This window comes from Triturus cristatus, chromosome 9, assembly GCF_964204655.1.
Source record: "Triturus cristatus chromosome 9, aTriCri1.1, whole genome shotgun sequence".
NCBI lineage: Eukaryota > Metazoa > Chordata > Amphibia > Caudata > Salamandridae > Triturus > Triturus cristatus.
The window spans coordinates 762,146,470-762,172,612 of NC_140592.1; the positions used below are offsets into that span (position 1 = coordinate 762,146,470).

Genomic DNA, 26,143 nt, shown 5'->3' on the forward strand with positions numbered 1-26,143 from the left:
CCCTTCATGCAAGATCAAAAGATTGTTTGTGTCGTTATTTTTAGCTCTAGAAAATATTTTTCCCCATGGAAATCAACAATATTTTTACAATTATGAGGGTACATATATTTCTTAAAAGGAGGGAATGCACAAAGAAAAACTCAGCAAAATACATGAAACACAGAGCAGCTTTGAGGTCCACACACAGTGTCACGAATAATGTGAGAGGAGACAGATACAAATCCAGTTTTATGATTGATTTAAAGGCAGTGTAACTACACTTGGTGTGCCAGGGAGAAGAATCTGTGGGTAAGAACTTGGTTGCCTCTTCTGTCCCATGCAAGACACTTTGAGTTCTCTCAAATTGTCTACTTTTTTCAAAAAGTGGCCTTTCTTTTCCAACAGCGCTTGAGGTAAACATGATGACAGAGGGAATCAATATCTCCCAACTCCCAGACATACAGGAAGGAAGGACCGCACTCGAGGGCAGTGGCCAATTTGCAATTTTTATTCCTGGTGACTGAAACTTGTTGGGTGTTGTATTTTTGTGCCGATTGTTGTTTGTGGAATATATATATATATATATATATATATATATATATATATATATATATATATATATATATATATATATATATATATTCACTTAAAAAACCATAGGTTTCACACATGTTATAGTTAGGTGGATATTTCACTCGTAAAAAACCAATGAAATTCCCCCGTTATAGTTAGTTCAGATAACTATAACTCGCGCGCCCGCAATCCACTGCTCATGATGTCACATATTACATCACTCATGACATGGTCAGTGGCATCACTCATGACATCACTGATGACATCATCCTTGTGATAGAGTGGCGGTCGCGCGAGTTATAGTTATCTGAACTAACTATAACGGGGGTCCTTCAGGGACCCCCTGACAAACGCTAGGGGGTCAGGAACTCTCTACCCTGCCACCTTCCTTTTTCACTCGCGCACTGAAAACAAACAAAATGGCGGCCGACACTTCCTGATTTCGACCGATTCGAACATTGACTAACATGTAACCACCAATCAGAATTACGCTCGCGCACGTTAGGGTGCTCGCACGGTGTGCGCACAGTGCGCGCGTATAGATATTGATATGCTTTTAAATGCTATTTTCTCAGGAAATACTGAACAGATTTACACCAGACCTGCAAAAGGCACTTCCTTGACCTTATGGCTACCTCTCTGCCAAATTTCAAGTAATTCTTTTCAGCCGTTCGGGCTGTAGCTGCGACTAAAGGTCCTATGGAAAAATGCATGGGGAAAACGCGTTTTGGGACCCCCCCTTTTTCTCGGCCCCGCTTGACAAATCACCCCGAGACTTTCTGGGTAGGAGCTGAACGGAGCGCCCCATTAGTTTTGAAAATTTCGCGAGGATTCGTCAACCGGCACCAAAGTTATTCAAAATAGAATTTTGCGATTTCCTATGGAAACTCGGTCCTAACTATAACTATCTACTGGCGACCGCCAGTAGATTATATATATATATATATATATATTCACTGAAAAAACCATAGGTTTCACACACGTTATAGTTAGGAATTAGCATTTAAAAAACCTTGCAAATTCACTGAAAAAACCATAGGTTTCACACATGTTATAGTTAGCGGAAATTTTACTGATAAAAAACCAGTGAAATTGCCCCGTTATAGTTAGTGCTGGCAACTATAACTCACGCGACCGCAATCTTCTGCTGATGCTAATACTGTATTTAGACACTTATTTGCCCATGTCTTCTTCCATACATTTTTAGCTATACATATATTACAAATATTTTTTTTTCATAAAGACACATATGTCATCAGCAGAAGATTGCGGTCGCGTGAGTTATAGTTGCCAGCACTAACTATAACGGGGCAATTTCTCTGGTTTTTTATCAGTAAAATTTCCGCTAACTATAACATGTGTGAAACCTATGGTTTTTTCAGTGAATTTGCAAGGTTTTTTAAATGCTAATTCCTAACTATAACGTGTGTGAAACCTATGGTTTTTTCAGTGAATTTGTACGGTTTTTTAAATGCTAAGTTACTTTACGCCATTCGAGGCGTGCGCGCCCACTTAACGCAGTTCGTTCCGTGCACGGTTTTTATCAACTTTAATAAGCCCTGTACATTTGGTGGCCTTCGGCCACCAAAAGCACAGGGGGTGGGGTCAATGTGGATAGTGTTTTTTTTATTTCGATTTTATAATTTCATGTTGCCAAAATTTAGTTTTTTTTTCCTATTAATAAGCCCTGTACATTTGGTGGCCTACGGCCACCAAAAGCAGAGAGGGTGGGGTAAGTGTGGATAGTGTTTTTTTTATTTATTTTTTTTTACCGTACGCTTACGGTAAGCGTACGGTAAGCGTACTCGGCGAAATTGCCGAAAAAAAAATAAAACCGTTTTTGCTCTTGGGGGATGTTTGGGGACTCCCTCAACATGACTATGTGGGAGGGAGTTGTCAAAACAGCCCCGTAACATGTTTTTGGCCATCTTGTTTGATAAACAACACTCAGTGCGAGAGACAAAATGGCGGCCGCCGCTTCCTGGTTTCGGCCGATTCGAATGTTTACTAAGATCTAAGAGCCAATCAGAATCGCGCTCGCGCACGCCACCGTACGCTTACGGTAAGCGTACGGTAAGCGTACCGTAAGCGGGCTCAGATATATATATTGATTTAAAGGCTATTTTCTCAGAATCTACTGAACAGATTTACACCAAACCTACAAAAGGCACTTCCTTGACCTAGGGACTACCTCTCTGCCAAATTTCTAGTAATTCTGTTCAGCCGTTCGGGCTGTAGCTCGTTCTAAAGGTCCTATGGAAAAATGCATGGGAAAAACGCGTTTTGGGACCCCCCTTTTATCTCAGCCCCCGCTTGACGAATCCCCCCGAGACTTTCAGGGTAGGAGCGGAGCGTAGCGCCCCACCTATTTTGAGAAATTCGCGAGGATTCATCGACCGGCGCCAAAGTTATTCAAAATAGAATGTTGAGGTTTTCCTATGGAAAAGGGGTCCTAACTATAACTACCTACTGGCGACCGCCAGTAGGTAATATATATATATATTTTTTTTTCTGATTGCCAGCTGAGGCAGTGCTAGAAAAGCCATCGCTCATACATCTTGGAAGAGAAATTTCCAAGTCAATTATAAGAAATGTAAAAAGCATTTTTTACAGCCCCATAAGTATTCAGAGCTTAACAGAAATCTGTCAAGTTATTCAAAAATGTCTGCACCATAACTAAACATATTGAGCTGTGTTTTTATTCGAGTACATGAATGAATGATGACAATACTTCATAAACTAAGTGTATGCCAACGTTATTCTACTGAGAAGTTACTATCACATCCTATTAACCTAGTGAAAAGCACCATTGATATTTACAGTCGAACCTCAAGGCAAATAACATGCAGGCCTAAAGTGAAGCTACTTCAGAAGAATACCTATACAATATACCAAGCAAACCCAAGAATGTACTGAAGTTAAATAATGAAATTATTTCCCAGTATTTGTTTTTATCAGCAATTTCGAAGTACATCTTTTCAAAGACAATGTTTATTGGCAATAGAGTAGCTCAGCGTATCAGTATTTATTCTGATGATTTTTAATGTAGAACTTGTAGAAGTGTGTCTTTCATACATAGATGTATTTATTAGTTCAGCTTTGTTTTTAAATTCTTGATGGTGCTTGTTTTACTTATATATAAGATATTTATTTTTTATTGAATAGTATAGTTAACTATTGTTTATGTGAGTAGTTCTACTCGACACCCACAGCACATACAGGTTAGATCCACAGCACATAAAAGTTAGTCTTGGAGTAGATAGAAGCATACGCTTTAGATATGTAAATTACACTGTCAGTTCACAAGCACATATATGTATATGGTATTACCCTAAGTCTAGTTCTACCTGACTGCAAAGACTCTGGTTGATAACCTCAGGTGAGTGAGACAATGAGACCTCCTTTCCTCTCAGCTACCTACAGCGCTAAAAGAGCGTGTGAAAGAGGAAAAGGGTCTAAGTGGATTTGGGAAGCTAATTGCTGCATTTAATGAACTTACTGTCCTAGACCATCCTGATCCCATATTAATTCAGTAATCATAAAGGACTAGTCACAACAATATATATGTGGATATATAATGTGAGTTTTGTAGTAGTGCTGTGTATTTTCCCTAATAAATGTGTCTTTCCCAAGTCAAAAGGCTTCTGTTAAAAAAACCTAGCCACTCACTTTATCATCCACATTCTGATAGATTAACTTTCCAGTTTCACCAACTAATAATTACAATTACAATGCACTTGTTTGTACTTTTCTAACAGGATATTGTGTTCCTAATTCTGGCACTATTTTGAGAATGGGTGAAGAGTTTGACCCCAGTACAACAGAACAGGATAGTGCGGGAGGAGAAAAAAGTGCCACTGCCGTTAGATCAGGTAAGGTAGCTATTCTATTAGTTTTTGTACATTTTCCACTTTTGCACAATGAACATTCCTTTCTTAGTAAAGACTCCAGCAGCTGAAATTAGTGTTAAATAGAATTTGTTTATGGTATGGAGCAAACCATATCCCAGGTGTGTCTGTGTGTAGGTTTGTGTACTACTGCCCGAAATAGACTCAAACTAATTTCTACATCCTGAGCTAGTCCTAACCTACTTCTTTTAAACTCTACCACCATTTAGGAGAAACATCTTCATTCCTGATCTATTCCAATAGCATCATCTCTCTGGCAGGCATTCTCTATAGGAGCTTTATACTTCTTGATTGTGGCAGTGTCTTTCAGCTATGGCTTGATTCAATGCTTCATCCTGTGACTGAAATCACTGCTCGACTTATCTTCAGGAAGTAGCCCCAGACAGCCCTTTGGATTAGCTCCTCATTAAAAGAAATAAAACCATAAAGTTGAGTATTGGAGAACAAAACGCTGCACCGTAAAGGGAAAGGTTATTATTGAGAACTATAAAAAAAAGTTCCTGGCTGGCACTTTTATCAAACAGTTCAGTATTTATGGTCTCAAGTACTTGATGAGGTACTCCACTGTTTTTTACCCGTTTTGCAGCATGGAAGAGGTGTGGCGCAGCGGCCAGGGTGCCTGACTCCAGACCACAGGGTTCACGGTTCGATCCCTGGCACCGGCAGCAGGTTAGCCCAGCACCATGTGACTCTGGGCAATAACTTGCTTAATCTTCCCGAGGGCCCCCAGCGCCGGGATACCTCTCCGGAGCTAGCTGTGCGCTTTACAAATGCTGGCATTTACATTTTTTAAGGATCCATGTAGAAACCCTTATATTCAGTAATTCAAAGATTCTTCTTATTTTTGTAATGTGAGTGATAGATTCCAATAGTTATGTATCCAATTACGTCATCTAATATGTTTTTTGCTCGACTGTTTTAGCCTACGAGCTTCCTCGAGTTGACCATAGTAGATAGTTTTTTGTCAGACCTCCAATAATGATTGAATTTAGCAATTAAATTGCAAGTCTATTGTTTTCTAAAGTCTCCTTATGCCTCGGTCTGCAGAGAAGTTAGTGTCTTTTTGTGTGTACGATGACTTGCGTTATGGAAAACAGTAAAGTCTCATGCGACTTACTGAGCCACAAACAATTCCCATGCTATGTTGTAAATGTGTTTCTTATATCCATATTTAGAATTATATAATAGATACATTACAGTTTGTAAAGCCTACTTTCACCGCCAATGATGTATATTATACTGATTACAGACGTTCATGTTACCCAACTCAGTGGTGCTTATTTTATCACCCTTGGAAGGATGGAAGTTGAGTCTATACGTGGGATTCAAAGCTGTGACAATGTCGATAAACATGCGACACTGTAGTGGTTACATTAGCACATTGAGTCACTAGATTTCTTGGCACGCTTGTGACATTTCTTGGTATTACATGGTATATTTGACCATTTCTGTGCGCACATAAATTGATTGTTTGACGGATGAGGGCCTGTCCTTAGAGGGATGCAGCATGTGGTTGAAGTTCTCACTCATCTCGGCAGCATTCGATACCGTCTCACCGGCATGGATGGTTCAGCGTCTGCAGCAAGTGGGAGTCAGTGGGACAGCCTTGCAGCTTCTCCACTCATTGTTTTGTCTAACAGGGCTCAAACTGTCAGCTGTGGAGGCTTCAAGGCTAAGGCTTTCAGTCTCCCATGTGGGGTACCACAGGACTCATCTCTGAGTCCTACCCTTTTCAACCTCTACGTGGCTTCTTTGGCTGACCTGGTGCGTTCATTTGGTTTTCAAGTGCTGTCAAATGCTGACGACACACAAGTAATCATCTCTATTTCTAAGGACCCGCAGTTGGTGGCTGGGAAGTTCAACGAGTGCATGCCCAGCATCATCTGCTGGATGAAGGACAACTCCCGGAAGATTAATGCAGACAAGACTGAAGTGCTTATGTTTGGTTCTCATAACTCCATTTGGTCAAGCACTTAGTGGCCAGATTTCTGCAGACCTCTCCCCCCCCTCCCCCGTCAGGCCAGCCAAAAACCTTGGGCTCATCTTTGATGACTCTCTGAGCTTTGATGCGCAGGTCAGTTGCCCTGTCAGCACTTGTTTCTACATCATTAGGACCCTGAAAAAGGTCATCCCATCGCAATTACACCAGTCAGGCATCATTGCCCTGGTCACCTCACGGTTGGACTATTCCAATGCTTTGTACCTGAACATTAATAGTTCCTCCCTGAACAAACTTCAGGTTGTCCAAAATGGGGCAGCTCGTCTCATTCTGAACAAACCAAAGCAGCATTCCGTTAGGGAGGGGATTCGTTCCCTTCATTATTGCTTTTAAGGCTTTGTGCCTAGTTTCTAAAGCCCTTCGTCATAAGGGCCCCTCTCATATGAATGCGCTTTTTTAAAGGTACATTCCAGGAAGGATACTGAGATCTTCTTCTTGCAAAAAATTTAGGATCCACAGATTTTTGAAGATTAGATGGGGTGAATGCTCCTTTTCAGTATCAGCTGCCAAACTATGGAATGACCTACCTACTTATATTTCAGATGTGAGCTCTTTCATGTCCTTTAAAAAACATCTGAAAACCGGGCTTTTATCATCTTAGTACCCTTTTCTGGGCCACTTCACCTCTGCTGACTCCTTTGCTCCGCTGTAGCGCCTTCACACCTACGGGTTTTAGTGCGCTCTATAAATTCCATCCTATCCCAGGCTGTGTAAGACGTCACATAGCACAGCTACAATGTTGTTACAGTAAGGGAACTCAGATTAATCGGTGTGACAATAAATCCATTTATTAACTGCCTAAGAGACGATGGCAATGCTTATTGGTAATTTACCCTTGCACGCCAAACATGGCAGAGGGGCAGATTGCTGTGCATCTGCTGCACGTCGCAGAGGTGCATTGCCTGCATCATTAGTTTGTGTACACAATGACATTTTGCTAGCTAAGCATGTTGGTGCCCTGACAACTTATTTGAAATTTGTAGAGGTTTACAGTCTTTCCGATATTAGTCTCATGATTTTTCTGAGCCAAATTGCCTGCACATTGGCAGGATTTCCATGTTTGATGTTGAGAAAGTGGGTACAGGTTTTAGCACAGTGGATCGGATTCTCTCACTGGTTGTTCTCATTGCACGAAGAGCAGCCTCAGCCTTCGTGCTTCATTAATCCTTTGATGTGCAGAGGGACTCTGCACAGTGGGTGCATGCCTTATTAAGCCGACACTGGCTTTGCACCTCTTTACGAACAGTCTTGAATACTTATGCGGAGGCCTGCATAGGACAGCAGACCCCCGTTACTGGAATTGAACTGGCAGTGGATGGTCATGGGTCACGGTTCCCAAAAAAGTGTCACACTAGACATTTTGGAAGGCATGCAGCAGTCCAAAGGACCATAGTTTGCACTTCCTGATGGCTGCAGCTTGCACACACACACACACACACACACACACACAGCCGGTGCTACCAGATATTGTCAGCTCACACTTTGTAAATGGCTTCAATTTGCCCTTGGCAGGGCCGGTTCTAGGCATGTGCAGAACGTGCGGCTGCACCGAGCCGATGTCAGTCCCCCACCGACACCTGCCTCTGCCCAACTACATCTCTCTGGCTCTGCCCCAGTGCCTAATTTGAGATGATGGTTTCCGGTGCTCAGCAATCACAGGATGTTGAGCTGACACCGAGACTCAAACCCGGTTCCCTAGCTCCAAGGTCTGCAGCTCTGCCTTTAGGCCACATCCTCTTCCCAATTTCATGGTAAGTAGTTGGTTCGGTTTTAAGGCATCGCTATGAGGAGAAATGGGCTGGTGCAAGCTACCTCCTGAGGAGAGCCCCGGCACTTATTTATTTACAAATTAACCACTGCTCAGCCCCTTTGATGGGCTGTGCAGTGCAGCAGTGAAGCGTTCAAGCAAAATCTAGAAGCTTTTATATGTGTTGTGGCATGGCATGAGCTTGCCTGTACCTCCACTGAAGAGAGTGCAGCTCAGTCCCAGAATAGACTTTCACGACACACACACACAGACCACATCTCCTCTCGCCAACCCACTGCAGAGGCCCCTATCCGACCTCTCTGAAAGTTTGTCAGTAATGAGGCCAAATCCTTCACATGTAAAGCCGTGTCTGAGGCTCTTATTGACATGTAATGGACCCTTTCCCATCCTCCTTGGCCTTTGCTAAGATGCCTGATTCTCCTTCCACTGTGTATGGTCCATAGTCCAGTCGAGCTCTGGGAGAGGAAGAGGCGGAAAGAACAGGAGGTTTGGGCAGCGCAGCTGGTTATGAATATAAGGCTAGACTGGGTAGAAAGAGATGGCGAAGGTCTGGAGAAAACTGAAAACAGGAAGAGGAGAAGACATGAGGAAAGAACGTGCGGTGGTGGAAAGAGGAGAATATGTAAGAAGTGGAGGGGTAGGACACGACAAAAGAAAAGCTAGAAGGGAAGAAGGAAATAGGCATGAATTGGGGATCAGGGACAGTATTGATACGGGAACAGGACAGTATTGGTAATAAAATGGAGAAGAAATCAGAGCAAAGGACCAAATTGCAAGAAGAGAGGGACAAAGGAGAGGGTAGAGGCCAAGAGAAAGGGAAAGCAGGCAACAGTGAGGCGAGAATGAGAAAAAAAAACAGAGGCAAGGGCTGGGGAGAAATGAAAGCGAGGCGAAAGAGTAAGCAGGGAAGAGAAAACGAAATATATTTTACCAGGCTAAGGTAGAAGAGCCGTTCACCTAAGCCGGAAGGGTAGAGAGGTATTCCCTGGTGTGGATACGTCCTCCCGAATCAAATACTAATTATTAAAGGTATCCCATCCAGTGTAATGAAAGCGCGGCACTAAACTCGCGAATCGCCACGAGAGGTAAGGGCCGAGCTTTCATTACACTGGATGGTGATTAGTAAGAGAAAAACAAAAGCCATCGACAGAAAGTAGCACTTAAGGGGCAAGGCATAATTAGAGGCACAAATAAGAGACATATGTTTATAAGAGGTTGAGAAGAGATATGTGGGTAGAGAGGCAGCGGAAGAAGGTAATGCAGGCTGGACTGCTTTTTTCTTTTCACATTAATGTCCTTAAAAATGACCACTTGGTCTGGAGTTGGACTGTGCCTGGCACATTGACACAGGCCTACTGACAGCAGAATAAGCCACTGAGCTGAAGTCCCCCTGTTAATAAAATGTGGCATTATGGAGGCTATAAGTTTAAATTGTGCAAGGCAGCCTCAGTCTTCTGGCCTGTTGAGTTTGATAAACGAAGCACCTTCAATGAGCTAATAGTAACATCTGTTATTTACAGTTTTTAGAAACTGCAGACATCAGCAGTTCTGCACTAAATTAAAAACAAGTTATTACGTTATTATCACCCTTTCACAGTTCAACTGCCTTTTAGACCTGGTGTTGCATGCATATGGCATTGTGCTAGTACCATTGGCCTGTCAGAAAAGATAGTGGGGGTATCTTTTGCAGCTAGTGAGATTAATGCTATGCATATACACTTAATTGATCTATTGGAGATAGGTATTGATTTTATTTAGGCTTGCTATTTATGTCCTTATCAATTTCTTTGATGTCCAAGGAAGTCACATCTTATAAAGTTGCTTCACTGTTTTAGAAGAGCATAGTTTGGAACAAAATGTTACGATATAAAACTAAAATGACGCATGGAGTATTTAGATACTGGCGACAGTGTTATCTATGTATCCCGTTGGCATATTGCAATTCTCTATAACTGGTGCTCAGCACGAATATATTGTTGCCTTGCAATTCGATGTCTGGATAATTGCTGTGGAAAGTCAATAAAAATACATTAAAAAAAAAAAGTTGCTTCACTGTTACCAAAGAGGATGATAAGTCAATGTCACTTCCTGTGATGTCATTCTGATGTCACTTTCTGTGGTTATCAGGCCACATTCAAATAAAAGGGGACTCATGATTTCCCCCTTTTGCGGCGGCCCTAAAATTTTGTAGATCAACCGTGGCCCTCAGCATTCATTATCCATTCCATGCTTTACAAATGCAATAGCAAAACACCAGTTCATTCCGTTGTGAGTAACAAGGTGGGACAGATACCATTTCCTTGCAACTTGCATTGTGTGCATTTGCTTTTTCAAAGTCAGCTGCACTGCCTTTACAAATGCAAAGTACTTATTTGAATCTGGATCACAGTTTTGTTTCTCGCTACTTTAAGAGTATTACAAATGTTTTGGAGGACGTTATTTTAGTCTATTCGTACTCTTGCCTGTCCTGGGAAGCGGTCGACTGTTAGACCGGCTCCAGGTGGGACCACAGAGAGGTAGGAAGTCAGGCAGCGGCCATCTTGGTGAGGGCTCGCGCTGCACGTCGCGCTTCGAGCGCTTAAAACCGGATTTTCTGTGCAGTAACAGTGATTGCTGGTATTCTCCTCCTGAGGCTTGAGCCGGGAGGTTGATTTTTTTTGATTTTTTTTATATAGTGTGCTGTATTTCATTTTCCTCCCTTGTGTCCGCTCCCCCCTCAAACTGTTTTTAAAGTTGAAATCTTTTCCTATACTCAAGTTACTTGAGCGCCGCTCCCCTTACATTGCTGGGACAACGTTATTTTAGTCTATTCGTACTCTTGCCTGTCCTGGGAAGCGGTCGACTGTTAGACCGGCTCCAGGTGGGACCACAGAGAGGTAGGAAGTCAGGCAGCGGCCATCTTGGTGAGGGCTCGCGCTGCACGTCGCGCTTCGAGCGCTTAAAACCGGATTTTCTGTGCAGTAACAGTGATTGCTGGTATTCTCCTCCTGAGGCTTGAGCCGGGAGGTTGATTTTTTTTGATTTTTTTTATATAGTGTGCTGTATTTCATTTTCCTCCCTTGTGTCCGCTCCCCCCTCAAACTGTTTTTAAAGTTGAAATCTTTTCCTATACTCAAGTTACTTGAGCGCCGCTCCCCTTACATTGCTGGGACAACGTTATTTTAGTCTATTCGTACTCTTGCCTGTCCTGGGAAGCGGTCGACTGTTAGACCGGCTCCAGGTGGGACCACAGAGAGGTAGGAAGTCAGGCAGCGGCCATCTTGGTGAGGGCTCGCGCTGCACGTCGCGCTTCGAGCGCTTAAAACCGGATTTTCTGTGCAGTAACAGTGATTGCTGGTATTCTCCTCCTGAGGCTTGAGCCGGGAGGTTGATTTTTTTTGATTTTTTTTATATAGTGTGCTGTATTTCATTTTCCTCCCTTGTGTCCGCTCCCCCCTCAAACTTTTTTTAAAGTTGAAATCTTTTCCTATACTCAAGTTACTTGAGCGCCGCTCCCCTTACATTGCTGGGACAACGTTATTTTAGTCTATTCGTACTCTTGCCTGTCCTGGGAAGCGGTCGACTGTTAGACCGGCTCCAGGTGGGACCACAGAGAGGTAGGAAGTCAGGCAGCGGCCATCTTGGTGAGGGCTCGCGCTGCACGTCGCGCTTCGAGCGCTTAAAACCTTACGTCCATGGCTCCGCGCAGCGGACGCGCATTGCGGGCACGCCGATCGCGCGCCGGAGTCGAGCCAGAGTCCTGCCCGTCTGCGCCCGTCCGCGACCAGACGGGACGCGGGACAGGAGACTCCGGCCACAGGGGCAACACGCAGACATCCGAGAGAGCGCTCCTTCCTAAGTCAATACGCTACACTCGCGAGGCGATATTCGAAATAGGTAAGACCCCCACCTTATCATGTCATCACTCCATAGACCCTAACGTATTATCATCTCAATGCAACTCATGCTACTTTCGCCTTGATGATGCCTCCATCTTTAATAACCCTGTAACCTGTCTTAACCTGATGCTACTTAATTGCAGATCAATGGTTAAACACAAACTGGAACTTCGTGACCTTCTACTTCACAATGACTTCGATATATTGTTTCTAACAGAAACCTGGCTAGATGATTCTTCATCTCCAGACATACTCGAGGCTGTTCCTCTTAGCTACAGCCTACTGAGAATTGACAGGCCGATACAGCGCGGTGGTGGCCTTGCAATGATCTTCAAAAAAGAACTGGAGTGCACCCTCACTCACAAAGTCATCACTAATAGCGAATGTGGCTTTTTCACCATTAAAGTGTCTCCTAACATGTCCATAACTGGCCTTCTCATTTACCGGCCCCCTGGCAATGCTACTCCTTTCTGTAACCAACTAATTGATACTGCGACGCAACTAGCTATCAAATACAACAACTTCATGATACTAGGCGACTTGAATCTTCATTTTGAAGATCTACTTGCCAAGGAAGCTCAACTCCTTAAGACAGCTTTGCACGCTCTGGGGATCACTTTGCTTTCCACCTCACCTACACATAAACAGGGCCACCTCCTCGATCCCATTTTCGCGACTTGGGAAGGCATTAATATACAACCTCCGGTCCCTATAATATGGTCAGACCACCACATGATTACGTTCAATATACCCAAGACCAGGATTAAGGATAATGCCCACAAACCTGTATGTGCCAAACGTCGAAATTGGAAAAACTACACCCCAGAACGCCTCTCTGACGAATTAAAAATTCACCCCCCCCCCCAAGGTCTATCCCTTCAAGACACCTGGAATTCTTACGAACTCTGGTTGGGTAAGGCACTTGATAAAATCGCCCCCTGGACTTGCAAACCCCCAGCCAGGCGAACAAAATCTGAACCGTGGTTTTCAGAAAAATTAAAGGCAGCTAAAGCCCGGTGCAAAGGGATTGAAAGAAATTGGAGAAAGAACTACTCCATGGAACTGAAGGAAAATTACAAACGTGAATTAAAAGCCTATCAGAGACTTATAAGAAAGGAAAAAAGTCTCTTTTACCAAAATAGAATTGAACAGTCTATAAATCCCTCTAAAGAACTGTTTCAGATTTATAAACAACTAACAGACACAGCGAGCCTGGATACGCAAGACACATACTCTGATGAGTTATGTGAAGAAATTGCTGATTTCTTTGTCAACAAAGTAGACAAAATCCACGCTACTTTTTCCGCGCCCTCTACTCTGGGTACGATACCTCCCTGCCCTCATAAATCCACTCTTACTCGTTTCTTCACTCCGGACAAAGCAAAACTGTCTAGCATAATCAACAGTATCCACTCAGGCTCCCCAAACGATGTGTGTCCATTAGACAAATGCAAAGACATCATGGACAGTACTCTCATGGATCAAATTTGCCATCTCGTCAACCTATCCTTCAAAGAATGTCTCGTCCCTGAGGCTTGGAAAAACGCCCAAGTCATCCCCCTGAAAAAAAAACCGAACATTCCTATTACTCACTTTCAAAACCTCAGACCAATATCTCTATTGCCTCTTTGCGCCAAAATAATAGAAAAAATAGTGAACTCCCAACTCATGGCGTACTTAGAGCAAGAAAACATCCTCCATCCCACCCAATCCGGCTTTAGACCCAAATACTCCACGGAAACTGCCGTCTTGTATTCCACGGAATTTATCCGCAAGATGGTGGACGAGGGTGAAACTGCAGCGCTGGTCATGTTGGACTTAAGCGCCGCTTTTGATACGGTGCTACATGCCACGCTCTTGTCCCGACTCTCTGACATTGGAGTGAAAGACGGTGCACTGGAGTGGATTAAATCCTTTCTCTCCAACAGAACTTTCCAGCTTCACTGCCCGCCTTTTAAATCATCCTCGCGGTCCGTGAGTTATGGGGTTCCACAGGGCTCTAGCTTGAGCCCTACCTTGTTTAACATCTACATGGAACCCCTGGCTCAAATCATAGAGAACTTCGGCGTGGGCATTGTTAGCTACGCCGATGATACGCAGCTCATGTTCAAGCTTACTCCGGATACTGACAAGCATGCCGCAAACTTTTCGGAGTGCATGACTGCGGTCGCTAGGTGGATGGACAGTAATTGTCTCCGGCTAAATGGTGACAAAACTGAGGTGCTTGTGATTGGGAACAACACCTCCCTTTGGTCTCAAGCATGGTGGCCTATATCGCTTGGCGACTGTCCTCAACCGGTTGAGAAAGTCAAGAACCTCGGGATCATGATCGACTCGGATCTTTCAGGTAAATCCCAAGTCCACAAGATCATTGGCAAATGCATCGGAACACTAAGAATCCTTAGAAAAATCATTGACCTTATACCCATCACAGCCAGGAAAACCATTGTACATGCTCTTATCACACCGCACCTGGATTATGGGAATGCCCTTCTTCTGGGCATTAACCAAAAACTTCTTCACCAGCTGCAATGTGTACAAAATGCAGCCGCCCGGGTGGTACTAGGCCTTCCGAAAAGAATCTCGGCCAAGACTGCACTGTCCAAATTGCACTGGCTCCCCGTAAGGGAAAGAATTAAATTCAAGAGCCTCTGCTATATTCACAGGATAGCCCACAACAAGGGCCCCTCATACCTTAGAAGCCTCATGACCATCCATCGCCCTACTCGTCATCTGAGGTCTTCAGGAATGTCCCTTCTCAAACTACCCCGCGTTCATAAAGCCAAAATCGGGGGCCGCTCCTTCAGTTTTCTAGGAGTGAAACTCTGGAACGCCCTTCCGACTCATTTAAGAATAGAACCCTCTGAAACCCTTTTCAGAGCGAACTTGAAAACACACCTCTTCCCTCAATAACTCTGGCCCTTTTCCGTCCGGTTGTCGCGGATGAGATTTTTCAGCAATCAGCGCGGGGATACACAACTGTGCAGCCATGCGCTCAATAAATGTTTTATTATTATTATTATTACCTCTGTTTTTCTTGAAAATAAATGACTGCATTATCAGCTTCTTAGCTTTTGTCATCAATTGTTGCTCCTTATATCAATATTTGATTGATCTTGTCCATGTTATCTGTGAATGTCATGTAATGTTATTAAAGACACCATAATTCTTAATTTGTTGATTGAACACAGGTATTCAAATATGAAGTTTCCTTATACAACTACTTGTTTTATGTGTTTTTTTTAAATCAGGGCTTACTGATATTTTACCGGGTGGTTCCTTAAACATGAAAATCAAGGAGGAATTGTGTTTCGTGGACACCCTTGACTGTGAGAAGCAAGGGAGCATCTCCAGGGCCACACGTGAGTAATTATTGCTAACCAAATTGGAATTGAAGTAAGCCGTATAAGCATCTACCCCATTGCTTGGACCAAATTAGATCAAAAAATGTTCGCCAATGATAGTTTGTCACAAATTGTTATTGTAACTCATTGCCCCTGACAGCATATGGGATATAGCAAAAGCATACCAGGGGCTATGTAATGTATAACATCAGTCTGATGGGTTCTGTTATTACAAGGATTTAATTCTAAAAAGTGTATTCATCTTTTTGCATTTATCGACCCCTCCAAAATACCAATTCTCCAGAGTGAAGTATTTACCAGATGAGGTAAATACCTCCAATTAAGAATTTGCATAGGAAATTGAGGAATTAAATGTGGAAAGAGGTTTCACGACACCCCTTTCTGTATGTGTTAGAGTTTGTACCCTGCATTTTCCCTTGATACATTTCAGCTGGGTTGACCTGAAACGTGCCAGGAGTAAATAGTTAGGCTGCGGGTCTTACAGCAAAATTTAGAATTTTGACATTTCGAGTAAATTGCAAACTGAAGTCATCCTACATTGGGTTTGAGTGACCTGTGCCTCAGAAGACAGGTGGATCACCCAGTTCCCACTGGCCTCAGCCATATGTCACCTGGAACAGCTAGGTTATAGAAGTTTAAAATGGCTTGCAAGACGGCTGGCCAAAGGCACATGCACACTTAAAACATAAGTGCACAGATCCCTGCTGCCACTCGCAGCAATTGCCCCACCCCGTCCTGACACTACGTTCAGGACGGGTTGCTGAAAAAATAAAATGGTCATCAATAAGTTTTACCATTTTGATTTTCAGCTATTCTGGTGTCTTTTTTTAGCGGGGTGATGGTCCTCCGCACTCATGGAGGAGCCGCCCCTGCAGGACTACTAGTAACACCATTCTTTGCCCCAGAGAGGGGGTACTGTGCAGAGCAGGGCACATATCTTAAGATCGTGGACTCTGCTGCACAATATGCTTTTTTGGGCTCTTTGGGGCCAGGACTACCTGTACCACAATCCGTTGACCTTGGAGGCGGTCTGCTCTGAGCAGGGCGCTTATCTTTAATTCACTCAGCAGGAAGAGACTGAGCTGGGCAACTTTCCATTAATTTTATATTTGGTGGGATTCACTGTTGGCAAAAGGAAAACTCTGAATATATTTTTTCTACTTCAAAGAGGACAACTATAGATTCTATCCTACAGCATGCTGTGGGTGTAACTTCCCAAACAATTGCTGTGACTGAGAGAAGGTTGTTGTTGGAAGGGGGTGGCCCCTCTTCTGCTTGCAAACCTAAACCAACTGTCCTGTGCTTCTGTAGTTGGGGGACTGCTGTCATTTGACTGTGCAAGAGCATGTCCAAAGGAGTCTGTTGTCTGCAGTTAACTAAACCTCCCTGCCTAATGAATCGCCAGTTAAAAGGGAAAAAAAGGGTGAAACTTTTTCGAGGGGTGATATGATTTCATGAATGATCTGTGTTATAGGATTGAATCAGTTTTGAAAGGAAGTCTTCAATTGAACAAAATAGAATCAATGTTGGCGTTTTCTACCATTTCTACTAAAATTAGTGACTTTCCTATTGTTCTCAAGGGTGCTCCTCCAGTGGCTGAGAGCAATGGCTCTGTTTTGTCTCTGGGTGCTCAGCAAACAGATAATGGCAACTCTAGCGGCCCTCCTACCCTGTTGCCTCCTGCGCCCCAGCTGCCCCAGTTGTTAAACCTCCCCTTAGTTGCCCCAGTGTACGCTCCTGTTAGCTTGGTGTGTGTGGTTGACTTTTGTAATTCTACCCACCATGCTCCTTGTGAGGATAATTTCCTTTAGAAGCTAGATGTATTGAGCCTACCCCCCACACACTCTCCCTCTGCTTGTCCGTATGTAATGGTCCTGGTCAGTATTACAGGACTATTACATTGTCAGGCCCAGCTTCGCAGGATCCGGTTGCAGCAGAATAATGGTCCACCTCCAGATATGACCCACACCCAACCACTATAGGGAACTGGGTGTGCGAAAGATCAGGCGGGGGAAAGGAAGGGAAGGGACAGCAGTGGATTAAAAGGATCTGAAACAACAAAACAGACAGGGATAACGTACATACAAATCACTACTCTCAATATCGTCTCACTAGGAAGAATGTATACCTGACTTGACCAAAGGTCACAACACCTGTAGCCAGCCGGCTATCAATGCCCTCTGGGGACCTATTAACCCAAAGAAGAAAAACCAAAGACACGCACTTCAAACAACAGTGCTGACATAATGCTAGCAAGTTACTCCTTATCCCCAAATAGTCCCGCTCCAAAGTCACGAACAGAAGATCCACTGGAGATGAAGCTCTCCCTCGCTGTAACCCCTATAGTCTTTCCCTATGTCCTTGCGCCCCGGGTCGATCCTGTCCAGCCAGTACCTGTGTCTCCGCTCCAGGCACACTGTTCCCCGCGAGCTAATGTCTCGTGAATGGCCCACTTGGTTAACTCACCAAGAAACTATCCTCTTGCGGCTCTCGCTCCGGCTTTCCGGAGTAGATGGTGCCCCGCCGCGGTTTCCTCACCTGTCGGCCGACGCCTCTGCCGAGACGCTCTGTCCTCCTTTAGTGCGTGCCACGCTATGAGACTCCCGTGACCTGTACGGGCACGTCTCAGGGGCTGCTCGCACCAACGGCTTGCTCGTCTTCAAGGGCGGTTCGCGTCCTCCGCTCGCACCCTCCTCTTCTCTTCGTCCTGCCCAGCGCCGTGACTCAAACGGCGATCCGCGTCCTCTCTCCTCCGCTCGCCGCCGAGGAAGAGTGAAGTTCTGTGTCCCAAGAATTACGCGCAGCTTCCTGTGCGCCCGCGCTTCCTTTATCCTGTGAGCCCCCCGAGGCTCATGGGTAATGTAGTTCTTGGGTGGCGCGGCTCGGTCGGATCCTGACAGTTGGTCCCCCTCCCCTAGCGCCTACCAGGCCCGGGTTTAAGAGGGAATCGGCGGTGAAAGGAGCGTATGGCTCGGGGCGCGTGTACATTGTTCCACGGTTCCCATGAGTCATCTTCTGCTGGATATCCTTTCCAGGAGATGAGGTACCACAACTCTCCTCTTTTTAGCTTGGAATCTTTTATGCTCCGAACCTCGTATTCCAGGCCTTCATCCTGTAGTACCGGAGGTGGAGCTTGTTGGCGGGCCCCTCGTGCCGGCTTTAGAAGGCTGCAATGAAATACCGGGTGAATGCGTAGCGTACCCGGTAACTTCAATTTATACGTCACTGGATTGATTTGACAGAGTACCTGGTAGGGCCCTATGTAGCGGGGATGAAAGATGCTTCGCATCTTAAATCGGATGTTCTTTGTTGACAACCAGACTCGATCCCCGATCTGGTACTGCGGTCCCTCTCTTCTGTGTCTGTCTTCCCATCTTTTATAGGTTGCCTTAGCTTGCATTAGGTGTTTTCTCACCTGTCGATGTACTGAAAGAAGTTTCTTGGCTTGTGACAGTACCAAGGGTTGATTTCGTACTTCTTCGGGAATGGAGATGGGCAGAACCTTCGCTTCGAATCCAAACGTGGCATGGAACGGAGAGAGGCCAATGGAGCTGTGCCACGCATTATTATATGCCAGTTCCGCCATCCAAAGCATGTCGATCCATGAATCCTGAGCCTCTCGGGCGTAACATCGAAGGTACTTTTTTAGGGTCTGGATCAACCTCTCCGTTTGTCCATCTGTTTGTGGGTGGAAACTGGTTGATAGAGAAGATTCGATGTGTAGGGCCTTACACCATCCTTTCCAAAACCTCGCTATGAATTGCGGGCCTCTGTCCGAAATGATGACTTCGGGTAGGCCGTGCAACCGGACCACATGGTGTAAGAGGAGTTGTGCCGTGGCACTGGTGGTGGGGAGATTAACACAAGGGATGAAATGCCCCATCTTCGTGAGCCCATCCACTACCACCATGATGGCGGTGTTTCCTTTCTCCTGAGGTAAACCTGTGACAAAGTCCATACTAATGTTTTGCCAGGGGCGACGTGGAGTGGGTAAAGGCATGAGTCGTCCTTGTCTTCCCCTTGTGTCAGTCTTCGCTCTCGCGCACACTTCACATTGCGCCACCCAGGAGGTGATGTCCTTGGGGAGAGAGGTCCACCAGAAGTGGCGTTGTACTATTTGCAGGGTCTTTTTTCTTCCTGGATGTCCTGTTAACGGGGAGACGTGACACCATTCGAATGCCTTTTTCTGTAGTTCTTTGGACGGCAGGAATACCTTGTTTTTATAAAACGGTAACCCGTCTTTCACTGACCGATCGACCTTACCTTGCGCCCAGTTCTCCCAATCCACCCGTGGGCTCTGTTTTCTTATCTCCGACAGAAAATTTTCCGCTCGTACCACACATATCACCTTCGAGGGATGGATTATGGGTTCCAGCTTATTTTCTGGAGGGACATGATCGGAGGTCTTCTGTCTGGACAAGGAGTCCGCTTTCTTGTTATCCGCTCTTGGACGGTAGGTCACCACGAAATCGTACCCAGCGAAGAACAGCATCCACCTCATTTGTCTTTGGGAAAGGTGTCTCGCAGATTTCATGTATTGGAGGTTTCGGTGGTCTGAATATACTGTGACGGGATGTTGGGCTCCCCAGAGATAATGCCTCCATTCTTGAAAGGCTTTCTTAATTGCTAAGAGTTCTTTTTCGGCCACAGTATAATTCCTCTCAGCGGGATTTAGTTTTCGGGACATATACGCCACGGGGTGTAGGTGACCGGTGTCTTGATTCCTTTGCGATAGAATGGCCCCAATTGCCTCGTCCGAGGCATCAGCCTCCACCACGAAGGGGTGTTCTGGTCTTGGGTGCGCTAGTACAGGTGCAGTCGTGAAAGCGTTTTTTAGATATGCGAAAGCCGCTTCCGCTTCGTCAGTCCATTGAAATGGCACTCCCTTTTTCAGCAATCTCGTGATAGGTACTGCTACCTGCGAGAAGTGTTGGATGAATCGGCGATAGTAATTCGCAAAGCCCAAGAAACTTTGGACCTCACGTACGTTCTTGGGAGTGGGCCATTCTTGGACTGCCACCACCTTTCTCTCTGCCATGCGCAACCCGGTCGGACTAAGCATGACCCCTAGGAACTCAACCTGAGTCACTCCAAATTCGCATTTACTTAATTTGCAATAAAGTGCATGTGATCGTAGGGTATTCAATACTCGACGTACTTGATGGACGTGTTCTTCTGTGGTGTCCGAATATATAAGGATGTCGTCAATATACACCACGACACAGACATCCACATATTCCTTCAACACATCGTTCAGAAAATACTGGAATGCCGCCAGGGCGTTGCACAACCCGAACGGCATTACAGTATATTCGAACAACCCGTATCGGGTTTTAAATGCCGTTTTCCACTCATCCCCAGCCCGTACGCGTACCAGATGGTACGCTCCACGTAAGTCCAAACGTGTATATATTTTGGCTTCTTTCACTTGGTCCAACAGGACCGGGATGAGTGGTAACGGGTATCGATTGCGAACTGTGTTTTTATTGAGAACGCGATAGTCCACACACGCTCTCAATTCACCGTTCGCCTTTGGAATAAAAAACAGGGGCGAAGCTGCCGGGGACCGGGATGGTCTTATAAACCCTATGGCGAGGTAATGGTCTAAATATTCTCTCAGGTGTTTCGTTTCAGGCCCTGAAAGGGCATATACCCTACAAGCCGGGAGGGTGGCCCCCTCCACCAGGTCTATACGACAATCGTATTCCCTGTGTGGAGGCAGTTGCTCGGCTTCTTTTTCGCTGAATACATCCTGATATTGTGACTATTCTGCAGGCAACTCTACGTCCCTTTCGGCTGCAGTGGCTAAATAGTGAGGATGGGCAAAAGACTCGCTCTGTGAGCGGCAAGTGAGGGGAACGAGATGGTCCCGACAAACGTCGGAAACGAATCGCACCGTCTTGTTTTTCCAATCTATCGTGGGATTGTGGTATCTTAGCCAAGGCATGCCCAGAATCACCTCATATTGAGGGGCATCGATTATATTGAAAGAGATCCTTTCCTGGTGTTTCACCTCCCCTACTCCCACACTCATGAGTAGCTCCTCGGTTTGTTCCACAATCAGCCCTGATTTAAGCGGTTTTCCATCCACCGCGTATACTTCCTCCGCGGTTCTCCACGGTACTCGGAACAACCCTAGGTTCGTGACCAACCCACTGTCAATAAAGTTCCCGGTGGCTCCCGAATCCACCATGGCCTTAACCGGATGACAGGAATCCCCCTACGTGAGAGAACTGAGGAGCACGATATGGGCTTCAGTATCTGGAGCTTCTGTTTTTGCCAGAGAAGGCAGAAGCCATCCGGATTCCTTATCCTGTTCTCTCCCTATCTTGGTTTCGGCATTACCCACAGGGGCCAAGGTGGATACCGCTACCTTCTTGGGTCTGGTCCACATTTCGTTGGGCTTCGGCTTATTAGGGCATTCCCTGACGTAATGTCCTTTTTTGCCGCAATACATACATAAGCCCTGTACCCTACGACACTCTCTTCTCGGGTTAGTGGGCTCTTTACTACCCCTATCTCCATTGGTTCAGAGGAGGTGTCGGGGCTTACTACCGGCTTACGTACCGGTCTCTCTCCTCTGTACGCTGCCTTGTCCCACCTTTTCTTTTCTCCTCGATCCATCATCCTCCCATCCAACCGCAAGGTCAAATTAATCATGTCCGTGCAAGTGCGGGGTTGTGGATCTATCTGCGCCAGCACGTCCTTCATTTCCTCACGTAGGCCTTGATAATATAGGGACATACGTTTCTCCTCTGGCCAGGCGGTTTCTGCCACCAACCGCTGGAAGGTGGTTAGATAGGTGATTAAGTCGCCTCTCCCTTGTTTTAGTTCTAGTAAGTCCCTATCGGCACTAAGCGTGGTAGCTCTCCTGTCGAACACCTTTTCGAACTCACTTCGAAACGCCTCCCAATCCGATAATACCTCGTCATTGTTTCTGACAAGAGGGACCGCCCAATTAGCGGCATCCCCCACTAAGTATGAAATGGCGAATGCCACTCGGGAATGGTTAGTGGGGAACGACGCCGGTTTGCAGGAAAAATGAAGCAGGATTTGTGTCAAAAAGACTTGCACCTTCAGGGGGTCCCCCGCATATCTCTCGGGACTTGCCAGGGGGATGGGCGGAGGCACAGTGACCTGAATCTGCGAAGCCGCCGGCGCGGCGTCAAAAGGATTTCTTGACATTCTCTCTACTCGGTCTCTCAAAGCTGCAGTTTCCGCTTTAGAAGCGACCAATTCCTGCTGAACTGCCAGCAGCGCCTGAAGAACCTCATCCATGGTGGCCATGGCCTACTGCAACCGAGCCGGGCGTAGCTATATTTCGTGGGCGCGTAATTCTGTCAGGCCCAGCTTCGCAGGATCCGGTTGCAGCAGAATAATGGTCCACCTCCAGATATGACCCACACCCAACCACTATAGGGAACTGGGTGTGCGAAAGATCAGGCGGGGGAAAGGAAGGGAAGGGACAGCAGTGGATTAAAAGGATCTGAAACAACAAAACAGACAGGGATAACGTACATACAAATCACTACTCTCAATATCGTCTCACAAGGAAGAATGTATACCTGACTTGACCAAAGGTCACAACACCTGTAGCCAGCCGGCTATCAATGCCCTCTGGGGACCTATTAACCCAAAGAAGAAAAACCAAAGACACGCACTTCAAACAACAGTGCTGACATAATGCTAGCAAGTTACTCCTTATCCCCAAATAGTCCCGCTCCAAAGTCACGAACAGAAGATCCACTGGAGATGAAGCTCTCCCTCGCTGTAACCCCTATAGTCTTTCCCTATGTCCTTGCGCCCCGGGTCGATCCTGTCCAGCCAGTACCTGTGTCTCCGCTCCAGGCACACTGTTCCCCGCGAGCTAATGTCTCGTGAATGGCCCACTTGGTTAACTCACCAAGAAACTATCCTCTGCGGCTCTCGCTCCGGCTTTCCGGAGTAGATGGCGCCCCGCTGCGGTTTCCTCACCTGTCGGCCGACGCCTCTGCCGAGACGCTCTGTCCTCCTTTAGTGCGTGCCACGCTATGAGACTCCCGTGACCTGTACGGGCACGTCTCAGGGGCTGCTCGCACCAACGGCTTGCTCGTCTTCAAGGGCGGTTCGCGTCCTCCGCTCGCACCCTCCTCTTCTCTTCGTCCTGCCCAGCGCCGTGACTCAAACGGCGATCCGCGTCCTCTCTCCTCCGCTCGCCGCCGAGGAAGAGTGAAGTTCTGTGTCCCAAGAATTACGCGCAGCTTCCTGTGCGCCCGCGCTTCCTTTATCCTGTGAGCCCACCGAGGCTCATGGGTAATGTAGTTCTTGGGTGGCGCGGCTCGGTCGGATCCTGACATACATACGGACAAGTGATCAGTTGATATGTAAGGTGTTATACTGGCTGTGTAAGCCTATTGGATTCTGCATTGCACAAAACAACCGAATTTTAATGACCCGAAGAGAGTACTCGGTTGGACCATCCCATAAGCCTCTAAATGGGCACTGTATTGTTGTTAATTTTAGAATGCCCAATGTACTGGAAAGCTTGTTAGCTAGTGTAGGAAACTGTGTTTTATTGCAGTAGTTTTTCCACTTTTTGCCTTGTATTTGATGCAACTTTGACTGGGGTGCACTGGGTTCCTGCTAATCTGGTCCCCAGTGTTAGTGTTCTTTTCCCAAAATAAGGTAACTGGTCAATTGATGCTCAATGGACCAGGCTTTTAGCACCTCTGTAAGTCCCTAGTATGTGGTGCCCCGGGTACCTAGGGCATAGGTACTATAGTGGTTCCTTAAGAGCTGCAGCATATATTGTGCCACTCTGATGGACCCAGCACCAACCTCTTGCAGACTGCCATTGCAGGGTGCATGATAAGGCGCACTAAAAAGTGAAAACACAACATGGCACGTCCCCTAACACTGCATGTTATATTTTCATATTTGTAAGTCGTCCCTACAGCAGTCCTTACAGCCCTATGACAGGGTGCATTATATTACATGTGAGGACATATCTGCATGAGCAGATATGCCCCTGTGCTGGCCAGTTCAGTTACTGACACTGTACGTGAACAGTGAAGCCATCTTAAGGTATGTACTGGGCACTGGTCAAAACGAGTTTCCCAGCTACATGATAGCTTCACTGAAACCTATGGTGTTTGGTATCAAACATCTCACATTAATAAGCCCACACTGCTTCCAGTGATGGATTTATTAATACATGCACCCAGAGGGTACCTTAGAGGTACCACCTGAAAACCTACCGACCTCTAGTGTATTGGCTGACTGGTCCTGTTCAGCCTGCCACCACAGGCGCGTTTCTGACCCCTAAAGGTGAGAGCCCCTGCTCTCTTAGGTCGGTAATGACGCCTGCTCTGGCAGTAGGAGTTGTCATCTCCTCCAAGCAGGGTGATTTGTAATCTGCCTATCAAGGCTGGAGGCTCCAAAGGCCTCCACCACCCCCTGCCCAGGCCCATTTGGCACCCGGACAGGTGGGAAAATTAGCTAGTCAGGAGGTGTGTTCATCCTCAGGCTAGGACTACCCCTAAGGTGGGCTACCTAAAGTGAACACGACTAGGAAAATTCCACCATCTTGGTTTTTGGTGAAATTAGGTCTTCTGGGTTAGGGTTATGCCCACTTTCCAGAGAAAGTGGTCATATGGAGGCTATAGTCACCCTAAAGGTAGGGCGCAGATTGGCTACTAACTGACACTCCCTGTAACACCCCTGAATACAGTATTTAGGTGGCACCCCTATTGCCAGGACCTCCGATTCAATGGACACAAAGAAGGAGTGGACAAAGAAGATTGCTGACCTGAGAACAGAGGAGCAGTGACTGACTTGGCGCCAACCCTGCCAGCCTGCCTGTTGCACCCAACCCTCGTAGAGACACTGACTCATCCTGCTGATGTGCAGACTCCAAGAAACCAGGAGGGTTGTCAGTGCTACGCAAATCACCAGAGAAATTCCCTTGTAGTAGAGGAGCTACTCCGCCGCAGCCGCAGGCACCAAAGAAGCAAGGTCCGGTTCACTGTCCTGCCACTTACCTGAACTACCAATGCCGCAGCCGCCCAGGAGGAGGTCGCTGTGCGCCCACAGGTCAGATCCATCCTCCCTTCAAGTATGGGGATGCCAGGACCGAACAAGAGTCGCACAGTACCAATACCTGGGATACCAGACCCCTTCCAGCAACCAAGGCTTGTTGTGTCCAGCCCAGACACCAACGCCGCGGAAGACCGGCCTCCATGTTGAGGTACTTCAGGACAATGAGGCCCACACCGTGAGTGGCCCAGTTGTCCTTTTTGCCCCTCTTTTGCAGAACCAAGACAAAGAGAGAGCCTTTGACTGCTGCCACGCGACACCTCAAAGTACCCCTGCACCGACACCCCACAGCCCGAGTCCAAGGAAGGTGACGGTACCAACAAGGTCCTTAGACCCTCAAAGGCTGAGCCCAACCTTGGGTTTGCCCAGAGTGGACTCCCAGTCGCAGCCTGCAGCCTCTTTGTGCAGGCCCCCTCAACCGCGAGTGTCTCTTGCAGCATGAACCCTACACCTAAAAGAACCACTGCACCCTAACATAACATAACATAGGAGAGACCGATTGGCTTTGCCAATGCTTGTTAAGTATTAATGGGGTAATTAGTAGGTTGTGTTTTACAGCTGATGAATCTGCTATCGCTGTCAACCAGAGTTCTTCTAGT

At 46.2% G+C, this 26,143-nt stretch overlaps 1 protein-coding gene across 3 annotated transcripts in view; it reads left to right on the plus strand.

The window, feature by feature from the left end:
- Window positions 1–26,143, plus strand: part of LOC146798799 (uncharacterized) — a 104,051-nt gene that overhangs the window by 42,511 nt on the left and 35,397 nt on the right. For 2 of the 3 annotated variants that reach the window (XM_085626102.1, XM_085626101.1), the window contains 2 exons: window positions 4,311–4,424; window positions 15,357–15,467. In XM_085626102.1, the coding sequence (XP_085482228.1) occupies window positions 4,311–4,424; window positions 15,357–15,467 (225 nt within the window). The remainder of the gene's footprint in view (window positions 1–4,310; window positions 4,425–15,356; window positions 15,468–26,143) is intronic. The other variant, XM_085626103.1, reaches the window with a different exon arrangement.